Source organism: Coregonus clupeaformis, unplaced genomic scaffold, assembly GCF_020615455.1.
Source record: "Coregonus clupeaformis isolate EN_2021a unplaced genomic scaffold, ASM2061545v1 scaf0240, whole genome shotgun sequence".
NCBI lineage: Eukaryota > Metazoa > Chordata > Actinopteri > Salmoniformes > Salmonidae > Coregonus > Coregonus clupeaformis.
The window spans coordinates 140,001-152,355 of NW_025533695.1; the positions used below are offsets into that span (position 1 = coordinate 140,001).

General features: G+C 48.3%; 1 protein-coding gene across 1 annotated transcript in view; it reads left to right on the forward strand.

Moving 5' to 3' along the window:
- Positions 1–12,355, forward strand: part of LOC121562070 (epithelial membrane protein 2-like) — a 65,044-nt gene that overhangs the window by 11,288 nt on the left and 41,401 nt on the right. Inside the window, exons 2-4 of the mRNA XM_045214346.1 lie at positions 9,606–9,722; positions 11,452–11,560; positions 11,773–11,913. Coding sequence (XP_045070281.1) covers positions 9,645–9,722; positions 11,452–11,560; positions 11,773–11,913 — 328 coding nt within the window. The 5' untranslated portion in view covers positions 9,606–9,644. The remainder of the gene's footprint in view (positions 1–9,605; positions 9,723–11,451; positions 11,561–11,772; positions 11,914–12,355) is intronic.

Here is a 12,355-nt window from a genome sequence, read left to right on the forward strand (position 1 = left end):
GCCACGAAGACACGACATCATTACGCGCCGATGAGACGGGTGGTGTTCACTTGATTGACTGTATCTTGGTCCAATGACCACCTATTGTTTTGAAACATTGCTAGCTAGATAGCCAATGAGCTGTGCTTTACAGGAGTATGAGATGGTCCTTTGTCTGAGGAAAAGCCTGTGGATTCAGCACGCGCGCAACATGGTTTAGTGTCCATTGGAAATCTAAACAAGGAAGCGTTACGCACAGCTCGATTTTAGTAAGCAAAGTTTTCTGCAAATTTTGAAAGTACAATATGGCGGAAAAGTTAATTTAGTTCAAATTAAGCTAAATCAAAGTCCAGGTATACAGATTTGGACGAGATTAAAGAAGAAATCGACCGGGAAAGTATCACAGAACCAGTAGATGAGGACTTAGTGAATATAGTTTAGACTCAACAGTTGAAGATGTTTTTGGAAGGAGACGACGCCACTTTAGACTGGTAAGTGAAATACGTTTTTTTCTGCTCATGCTAATGCAGTTGTTTGAATGGTTGCATATTATTCATTTGAGAGATCTTTGAGATTTTTTTCCTTTGATTGCTAGATATAATTGATATATAATCACTAATGAAATATGTGTATGCAAACCACAGCATGTTAAATTGGCTATACATTGTGGGTCTATATATATATATATATATATATATATATATATATATACACAGTGGCTTGCGAAAGTATTCACCCCCCTTGGCATTTTTCCTATTTTGTTGCCTTACAACCTGGAATTAAAATAGATTTTAGGGGGGTTTGTATCATTTGATTTACACAACATGCCTACCACTTTGAAGATGCAACAAATGTTTTTGTGTGAAACAAACAAGAAATACGTTTTAAAAAACTTGAGCGTGCATAACTATTCACCCCCCCAAAGTCAATACTTTGTAGAGCCACCTTTTGCAGCAATTACAGCTGCAGGTCTCTTGGGGTATGTCTCTATAAGCTTGGCACATCTAGCCACTGGGATTTTTGCCCATTCTTCAAGGCAAAACTGCTCCAGCTCCTTCAACTTGGATGTGTTCTGCTGGTGTACAGCAATGTTTAAGTCATACCACAGATTCTCAATTGGATTGAGGTCTGGGCTTTTACTAGGCTATTCCAAGACATTAAAACGTTTCCCCTTAAACCACTCGAGTGTTGCTTTAGCAGTATGCTTAGGGTCATTGTCCTGCTGGAAGGTGAACCTCCGTCCCAGTCTCAAATCTCTGGAAGCCAAGGGGGATGAATACTTTTGCAAGGCACTGTATATATATATATATATATATAAATAAATAAAAGCCAGTGGGGGCTGGTGACGGGAGGACGGCCCACAACAACGGCCGGAATGGAGTGGAATGGAACAGCACCAAACAGACGAAAACCATGTGCTTGATACCATCCCACTCACCCCACCCCGGCCACCACTACGAGCCGTCCTCCCCATCCCACTCATCCCACCCCGGCCACCACTACGAGCCGTCCTCCCCATCCCACTCACCCCACCCCGGCCACCACTACGAGCCGTCCTCCCCATCCCACTCACCCCACCCCGGCCACCACTACGAGCCGTCCTCCCCATTCCACTCACCCCACCCCGGCCACCACTACGAGCCGTCCTCCCCATCCCACTCATCCCACCCCGGCCACCACTACGAGCCGTCCTCCCCATCCCACTCATCCCACCCCGGCCACCACTACGAGCCGTCCTCCCCATCCCACTCACCCCACCCCGGCCACCACTACGAGCCGTCCTCCCCATCCCACTCATCCCACCCCGGCCACCACTACGAGCCGTCCTCCCCATCCCACTCACCCCACCCCGGCCACCACTACGAGCCGTCCTCCCCATTCCACTCACCCCGGCCACCACTACGAGCCGTCCTCCCCATTCCACTCACCCCACCCCGGCCACCACTACGAGGCGTCCTCCCCATCCCACTCACCCCCACCCCGGCCACCACTACGAGCCGTCCTCCCCATCCCACTCACCCCCACCCCCGGCCACCACTACGAGCCATCCTCCCCACCCCACCCCGGCCACCACTACGAGCCGTCCTCCCCATTCCACTCACCCCCACCCCCGGCCACCACTACGAGCCGTCCTCCCCATCCCACTCACCCCCACCCCGGCCACCACTACGAGCCGTCCTCCCCATTCCACTCACCCCACCCCGGCCACCACTACGAGCCGTCCTCCCCATCCCACCCCGGCCACCACTACGAGCCGTCCTCCCCATCCCACTCCACTCCCACCCCGGCCACCACTACGAGCCGTCCTCCCCATCCCACTCACCCCACCCCGGCCACCACTACGAGCCGTCCTCCCCATCCCACCCCGGCCACCACTACGAGCCGTCCTCCCCATCCCACTCACCCCCACCCCGGCCACCACTACGAGCCGTCCTCCCCATCCCACCCCGGCCACCACTACGAGCCGTCCTCCCCATTCCACTCACCCCCACCCCGGCCACCACTACGAGCCGTCCTCCCCATCCCACCCCGGCCACCACTACGAGCCGTCCTCCCCATCCCACTCACCCCCACCCCGGCCACCACTACGAGCCGTCCTCCCCATTCCACTCACCCCCACCCCGGCCACCACTACGAGCCGTCCTCCCCATCTCACTCACCCCACCCCGGCCACCACTACGAGCCGTCCTCCCCATTCCACTCACCCCCACCCCGGCCACCACTACGAGCCGTCCTCCCCATCCCACCCCCGGCCACCACTACGAGCCGTCCTCCCCATCCCACTCACCCCCCCCCGGCCACCACTACGAGCCGTCCTCCCCATTCCACTCACCCCACCCCGGCCACCACTACGAGCCGTCCTCCCCATTCCACTCACCCCACCCCGGCCACCACTACGAGCCGTCCTCCCCATCCCACCCCGGCCACCACTACGAGCCGTCCTCCCCATCCCACTCACCCCACCCCGGCCACCACTACGAGCCGTCCTCCCCATCCCACCCCGGCCACCACTACGAGCCGTCCTCCTCATTCCACTCACCCCCACCCCGGCCACCACTACGAGCCGTCCTCCCCATCCCACTCGCCCCACCCGGCCACCACTACGAGCCGTCCTCCCCATTCCACTCACCCCACCCCGGCCACCACTACGAGCCGTCCTCCCCATCCCACCCCGGCCACCACTACGAGCCGTCCTCCCCATCCCACCCCGGCCACCACTACGAGCCGTCCTCCCCATCCCACTCACCCCACCCCGGCCACCACTACGAGCCGTCCTCCCCATCCCACCCCGGCCACCACTACGAGCCGTCCTCCCCATCCCACTCACCCCACCCCGGCCACCACTACGAGCCGTCCTCCCCATCCCACTCACCCCACCCCGGCCACCACTACGAGCCGTCCTCCCCATCCCACCCCGGCCACCACTACGAGCCGTCCTCCCCATCCCACCCCGGCCACCACTACGAGCCGTCCTCCCCATCCCACTCACCCCACCCCGGCCACCACTACGAGCCGTCCTCCCCATCCCACCCCGGCCACCACTACGAGCCGTCCTCCCCATCCCACTCACCCCCACCCCGGCCACCACTACGAGCCGTCCTCCCCTCACCAGCCTTATTTACCATTGGTACACACACTTCACCACAGTGGTTGGGTTCCCCCTACTCTATATAAATATATATATATATATATATATATATATATATATATATATATATATATATATATGTTTATAGATATGTGTTGTTTATTTGATGTATTGATACAGGGCTCATCCGTAAAAGTATTCTTACTGAATTTTTCTATTTATTCAGCCTGACCCCAGCTGCTGCCATCTCTGGCTCCACACCTCCCCCCGCCCCTCCATCTCTGGCTCCACACCTCCCCCCGCCCAGGCCATCTAGAGGTGTGAAGAGGCCAGCCCAGAAGATGATGTAGAGCCACTTCCACCAACATGTCGACTGAAAAGGCAGCCAGGACCTCAGCTGGACATGACTGGAGAGTACAGTCCGCTTCATCTTCACCCCTCCACTCCTGCCACCGGTGGTGTTCACCTGCCGAAATACATTACTGCTGACAAGAATGTGCCTCAGGGCCAAAAGAGCACAGCAGGGAGGCGTCGTTGTATTTGTATTTATTGTGGATCCCCATTAGTTCCTGCCAAGGCAGCAGCTACTCTTCCTGGGGTTTATTATGGATCCCCATTAGTTCCTGCCAAGGCAGCAGCTACTCTTCCTGGGGTTTATTATGGATCCCCATTAGTTCCGGCCAAGGCAGCAGCTACTCTTCCCTGGGGGTTTATTATGGATCCCCATTAGTTCCTGCCAAGGCAGCAGCTACTCTTCCTGGGGTTTATTATGGATCCCCATTAGTTCCGGCCAAAGCAGCAGCTACTCTTCCTGGGGTTTATTATGGATCCCCATTAGTTCCTGCCAAGGCAGCAGCTACTCTTCCTGGGGTTTATTATGGATCCCCATTAGTTCCCGCCAAGACAGCAGCTACTCTTCCTGGGGTTTATTATGGATCCCCATTAGTTCCGGCCAAGGCAGCAGCTACTCTTCCTGGGGTTTATTATGGATCCCCATTAGTTCCTGCCAAGGCAGCAGCTACTCTTCCTGGGGTTTATTATGGATCCCCATTAGTTCCTGCCAAGGCAGCAGCTACTCTTCCTGGGGTTTATTATGGATCCCCATTAGTTCCTGCCAAGGCAGCAGCTACTCTTCCTGGGGTTTATTATGGATCCCCATTAGTTCCTGCCAAGGCAGGAGCTACTCTTCCTGGGGTTTATTATGGATCCCCATTAGTTCCTGCCAAGGCAGCAGCTACTCTTCCTGGGGTTTATTATGGATCCCCATTAGTTCCCGCCAAGGCAGCAGCTACTCTTCCTGGGGTTTATTATGGATCCCCATTAGTTCCCGCCAAGGCAGCAGCTACTCTTCCTGGGGTTTATTATGGATCCCCATTAGTTCCCGCCAAGGCAGCAGCTACTCTTCCTGGGGTTTATTATGGATCCCCATTAGTTCCCGCCAAGGCAGCAGCTACTCTTCCTGGGGTTTATTGTGGATCCCCATTAGTTCCTGCCAAGGCAGCAGCTACTCTTCCTGGGGTTTTATTATGGATCCCCATTAGTTCCTGCCAAGGCAGCAGCTACTCTTCCTGGGGTTTTATTATGGATCCCCATTAGTTCCTGCCAAGGCAGCAGCTACTCTTCCTGGGGTTTATTATGGATCCCCATTAGTTCCCGCCAAGGCAGCAGCTACTCTTCCTGGGGTTTATTATGGATCCCCATTAGTTCCCGCCAAGGCAGCAGCTACTCTTCCTGGGGTTTATTATGGATCCCCATTAGTTCCCGCCAAGGCAGCAGCTACTCTTCCTGGGGTCCAGCAAAATGAAGGCAGTTTATACAAAAAAAAAAAAAAAAATCATTACAATACATTCACAGATTTCACAACACACTGCGGGGACTGTGAAGCAACACAAACATAGGCACAGACACACACACATTTTTACATTTTAAGTCATTTTAGCAGACGCTCTTATCCAGAGCGACTTACAGTTAGTGCATACATTTTCATACTGCCCCCCCGTGGGAATCGAACCCACAACCCTGGCGTTGCAAGCGCCACGCTCTAACCAACTGAGCTACACGGGAGACCAACACACGTGATAACACGCGATACTATACACACACATGTCCATGGACGTATGTACTGTAGATATGCAGTAGTGGTGGTGGAGGGGGGGGGGGCTCTTTTTAATACATTCGCAAACCAGTTTTTCGCTTCGTCATTATGGCGTATTGTGTGTAGATTGATGAGGATATTTTTTATTTATTTAATCCATTTTTAGAATAAGGTTGTAACGTAAACAAAATGTGGAAAAAAGAAAAAAGGGGTCTGAATACTTTCCCGAATGCGCTGTATTTCCCATCAGACCCTGCAAAGAATTTGAAAACAAAAAAAAACGATCTTGATAAACTCCCCAAAATCTATTGGGTGAAATACCACGGTGTGCCGCCACAGCAACACGATTTGTGGCCCGTGTTGCAACCGGTGGAGCACAAACAACATTGTAAATACAGCTTGTATTTATCCGTTTACAACACTGGACACAGCCAATACTATAACGTTTGAAATGTCTATATTCTTTTTACAACTTTGATTGTAATGTTTAATGTTCATTTCTGATTTGTTTATTTCCTGTCTTTTTTCACTTGCTTTGGCAATGTAAACATATGTTTCCCATGTCAATAAAGCCCTTTGAATTGGAATAGAGAGAGAGAGAGATGTGTGTGTGTGTGAGCATTTAGATTGGCAGTGTGTCAAATTTAACCACACTTGTTTTCTCCAGACCTCTATGATTGTCTTTACTAGTATCTCCTTAGTCATCATTTCTGATCTGTTGATTGTCTTTACTAGTATCTCCTTAGTCATCATTACTGATCTGTTGATTGTCTTTACTAGTATCTCCTTAGTCATCATTACTGATCTGTTGATTGTCTTTACTAGTGTCTCCTTAGTCATCATTACTGATCTGTTGATTGTCTTTACTAGTGACTCCTTAGTCATCATTACTGATCTGTTGATCGTCTTTACCAGTGACTCCTTAGTCATCATTACTGATCTGTTGATTGTCTTTACCAGTGTCTCCTTAGTCATCATTACTGATCTGTTGATTGTCTTTACCAGTGACTCCTTAGTCATCATTACTGATCTGTTGATCGTCTTTACCAGTGACTCCTTAGTCATCATTACTGATCTGTTGATCGTCTTTACCAGTGACTCCTTAGTCATCATTACTGATCTGTTGATTGTCTTTACTAGTGACTCCTTAGTCATCATTACTGATCTGTTGATTGTCTTTACTAGTGTCTCCTTAGTCATCATTACTGATCTGTTGATTGTCTTTACTAGTGACTCCTTAGTCATCGTTACTGATCTGTTAATCGTCTTTACCAGTGACTCATTAGTCATCGTTACTGATCTGTTGATCGTCTTTACCAGTGACTCATTAGTCATCGTTACTGATCTGTTGATTGTCTTTACTAGTGACTCCTTAGTCATCATTACTGATCTGTTGATTGTCTTTACTAGTGTCTCCTTAGTCATCATTACTGATCTGTTGATTGTCTTTACTAGTGACTCCTTAGTCATCATTACTGATCTGTTAATCGTCTTTACCAGTGACTCATTAGTCATCGTTACTGATCTGTTGATCGTCTTTACCAGTGACTCATTAGTCATCATTACTGATCTGTTGATCGTCTTTACCAGTGACTCCTTAGTCATCATTACTGATCTGTTGATTGTCTTTACTAGTGTCTCCTTAGTCATCATTACTGATCTGTTGATTGTCTTTACTAGTGTCTCCTTAGTCATCATTACTGATCTGTTGATTGTCTTTACTAGTGACTCCTTAGTCATCATTACTGATCTGTTGATCGTCTTTACTAGTGACTCCTTAGTCATCATTACTGATCTGTTGATTGTCTTTACTAGTGTCTCCTTAGTCATCATTACTGATCTGTTGATTGTCTTTACTAGTGACTCCTTAGTCATCATTACTGATCTGTTGATTGTCTTTACTAGTGTCTCCTTAGTCATCATTACTGATCTGTTGATCGTCTTTACTAGTGACTCCTTAGTCATCATTACTGATCTGTTGATTGTCTTTACCAGTGACTCATTAGTCATCATTACTGATCTGTTGATCGTCTTTACTAGTGACTCATTAGTCATCGTTACTGATCTGTTGATTGTCCCAGGTATAAAGGAAAGCTTTAGCTGTAGTTAGGATTGAGTTTCCTCTTAGCATTAGGATTAGTGATGAAAGACAAATCCAGACACTGGAGGTTCTGGTACTGGTCAGCTTTCACACAACAGACCCAGTCCCACAGAACCACAGGAATGGATCCTGTTGTAGTTCACACACAGACCCAGTCCCACAGAACCACAGGAATGGATCCTGTTGTAGTTCACACACAGACCCAGTCTACTGAACCACAGGAATGGATCCTGTTGTAGTTCACACAACAGACCAGTCCCACAGAACCACAGGAATGGATCCTGTTGTAGTTCACACACAGACCCAGTCTACAGAACCACAGGAATGGATCCTGTTGTAGTTCACACACAGACCCAGTCCCACAGAACCACAGGAATGGATCCTGTTGTAGTTCACACACAGACCCAGTCCCACAGAACCACAGGAATGGATCCTGTTGTAGTTCACACAACAGACCCAGTCTACAGAACCACAGGAATGGATCCTGTTGTAGTTCACACACAGACCCAGTCCCACAGAACCACAGGAATGGATCCTGTTGTAGTTCACACACAGACCCAGTCCCACAGAACCACAGGAATGGATCCTGTTGTAGTTCACACACAGACCCAGTCCCACAGAACCACAGGAATGGATCCTGTTGTAGTTCACACACAGACCCAGTCCCACAGAACCACAGGAATGGATCCTGTTGTAGTTCACACAACAGACCCAGTCTACAGAACCACAGGAATGGATCCTGTTGTAGTTCACACACAGACCCAGTCCCACAGAACCACAGGAATGGATCCTGTTGTAGTTCACACACAGACCCAGTCTACAGAACCACAGGAATGGATCCTGTTGTAGTTCACATACAGACCCAGTCTACTGAACCACAGGAATGGATCCTGTTGTAGTTCACACACAGACCCAGTCCCACAGAACCACAGGAATGGATCCTGTTGTAGTTCACACACAGACCCAGTCTACAGAACCACAGGAATGGATCCTGTTGTAGTTCACACACAGACCCAGTCCCACAGAACCACAGGAATGGATCCTGTTGTAGTTCACATACAGACCCAGTCCCACAGAACCACAGGAATGGATCCTGTTGTAGTTCACACACAGACCAGTCCCACAGAACCACAGGAATGGATCCTGTTGTAGTTCACACACAGACCCAGTCCCACAGAACCACAGGAATGGATCCTGTTGTAGTTCACACACAGACCCAGTCCCACAGAACCACAGGAATGGATCCTGTTGTAGTTCACACTTAGGGAGTTTGCTGATTTATTATTATTTACAGGGTATTATTAACAGGGTATTATTAACAGGGTATTATTAACAGGGTATTATTAACAGGGTATTATTGACAGGGTATTATTAACAGGGTATTAATAACAGGGTATTATTAACAGGGTATTATTAACAGGGTATTATTAACAGGGTATTATTTACAGGGTATTATTAACAGGGTATTATTAACAGGGTATTATTAACAGGGTATTATTTACAGGGTATTATTAACAGGGTATTATTAACAGGGTATTATTAACAGGGTATTATTAACAGGGTATTATTAACAGGGTATTATTAACAGGGTATTATTAACAGGGTATTAATAACAGGGTATTATTTACACAGTATTATTGAAGTGTGTGTGAACTATATAACCTCTATATAATCTCTCTCTCTCCATCTCTCTCTCTCTCTCTCTCTCTCTCCATCTCTCTCTCTCTCTCTCTCTCTCTGTCTCTCTCTCTCTCTCCCTGTCTCTCTCTCTCTCTCCCTGTCTCTCTCTCTCCCTGTCTCTCTCTCCCTCCCCCTCTCTCTCTCTCTCCATCTCTCATTAGGTTCCTGTGTAACAGAGACAGACAGACAGACAGACAGACATGTTGGTGATATTAACCTTCATCATCCTCTTCCACGTCATCTCAGGCATCCTCCTCTTCATCAGCACCATCAACAATGTACAGTACATACCCAGCTCTTTGTCCAAAAGTCAGTTAATGCATGCATACAGTGCATTCGGAAAGTATTCAGACCCCTTGACTTTTTCCACATTTTGTTACGTTACAGCCTTATTCTAAAGTTGATTAAATAAACAATGCTCCTCATCAATCTACACACAATACCCCATAATGCAAAGCGAAAAACAGTTTAGGATTTTTTGCAAATGTATTAAAAATAAAAAACAGAAATTATTTACATAAGTATTCAGACCCTTTGCTATGAGACTCGAAATTGAGCTCATGAGGTCGAAGGAATTGTCCGTAGAGCTCCGAGACAGGATTGTGTCGAGGCACAGATCTGGGGAAGGGTACCAGCATTGGAGGTCCCCAAGAACACAGTGGCCTCCATCATTCTTAAATGGAATAAGTTTGGAACCACCAAGACTCTTCCTAGAGCTGGCCGCCCAGCCAAACTGAGCAATCGGGGGAGAAGGGCCTTGGTCAGGGAGGTGACCAAGAACCCAATGGTCACTCTGACCGAGCTCCAGAGTTCCTCTGTGGAGATGGGAGAACCTTCCAGAAGGACAACCATCTCTGCATCACTCTACCAAATCAGGCCTTTCCGGTAGAGTGGCCAGACGGAAGCCACTCCTCAGTAAAAGGCACATGACAGCCCTCTTGGAGTTTGCCAAAAGGCACCTAAAGACTCTCAGACCATGAGAAACAAGATTCTCTGGTCTGATGAAACCAGGATTGAACTCTTTGGCCTGAATGCCAAGCGTCACATCTGGAGGAAACGTGGCACCATCCCTACGGTGAAGCATGGTGGTGGCAGCATGCTGTGGGGATGTTTTTCAGCGGCAGGGACTGGGAGACTAGTCAGGATCGAGGGAAAGATGAACGGAGCAAAGTACAGAGAGATCCTTGATGAAAACCTGCTCCAGAGCGCTCAGGACCTCAGACTGGGGCGAAGGTTCACCTTCCAACAGGACAACGACCCTAAGCACACAGCCAAGACAACGCAGGAGTGGCTTCAGGACAAGTCTCTGAATGTCCTTGAGTGGCCCAGCCAGAGCCCGGACTTGAACCCGATCGAACATCTCTGGAGAAACCTGAAAATTGCAGCGACGCTTCCCATCCAACCTGACAGGGCTTGAGAGGATCTGCAGAGAAGAATGGGAGAAACTCCACATTTATTTTTTAACTAGGCAAGTCAGTTAAGAACAAATTCTTATTTACAATGACGGCCTACACCGGCCAAACCCGGACGACGCTGGGCCAATTGTGCGCCGCCCTATGGGACTCCCAATCACGGCCGGTTGTGATACAGCCTGGAATCGAACCAGGGGGGGTCTGTAGTGACGCCTCAAGCACTGAAATGCAGTGCCTTAGACCGCTGCGCCACTCGGGTGTACCAAGCTTGTAGCGTCATACCCAAGAAGACTCGAGGCTGTAATCGCTGCCAAAAGGTGCTTCAACAAAGTACTGAGTAAAAGGGTCTGAATACTTACGTAAATGTAATATTTCAGTTTTTGTAGTTTTAATACATTTGCAAAAATGTCTAAATACCTGTTTTTGCTTTGTCATTATGGGGTATTGTGTGTAGAGTGATGAGGGAAAATAAGTCTGGAAAAATTCAAGGGGTCTGAATACTTTCCGAAAGCACTGTACATATTCATGTAGGAGGGTGTGTCCTGTTCCACAGTGTCTTGTCATATATTTGATAGCTACTTCCTGTCCTCTCTAGGCATGGTGGGTGATCTCTGCTCCAGGAGGCAGTGTGATTTATACTGATCTGTGGTACTCCTGTAATGTCACATGTCTCCCTGTCAAGAACAGTGCTTCCACTGACGCAGGTAACCTAACAGCTCTTATCGTGAAGTATGCATGTCTGTTTGTATACAGTACGTCTCTGAGTCTCCCTTTCTCTCTCTGTCTGTGTAACACTCCTCTCTCAATTCAATTCAATTTAAGGGATTTATTGGCATGGGAATCATATGTTTACATTGCCAAAGCAAGTGAAATATATAAAACAAAAGTCACAAACAGTCTCTCTGTCTCTCTGTAGCCTATCTGCAGGCCGTCCAGGCCACTATGATCCTGTCCACCATTCTCTGCTGTGTGGGGTTCTTTGTGTTCATCCTGCAGCTCTTCAGACTGAAACAAGGAGAGCGATTCATTTTTACAGCCGTCGTCCAGCTACTGTCTGGTGAGTGCCAATACTGTTCATGCTAAAATATACCACTCAAAGGATATACGTCTACGTCAGGTTTTCCTACTGTCTGGTGAGTGCCAATGCTGTTCATGCTAAAATATACCACTCAAAGGATATACGTCTACGTCAGGTTTTCCTACTGTCTGGTGAGTGCCAATACTGTTCATGCTAAAATATACCACTCAAAGGATATACGTCTGCGTCAGGTTTTCCTACTGTCTGGTGAGTGCCAATACTGTTCATGCTAAAATATACCACTCAAAGGATATACGTCTACGCCAGGTTTTCCTACTGTCTGGTGAGTGCCAATACTGTTCATGCTAAAATATACCACTCAAAGATATACGTCTACGTCAGGTTTTCCTACTGTCTGGAGAGTGCCAATACTGTTCATGCTAAAATATACCACTCAAAGATATACGTCTGCGTCAGGTTT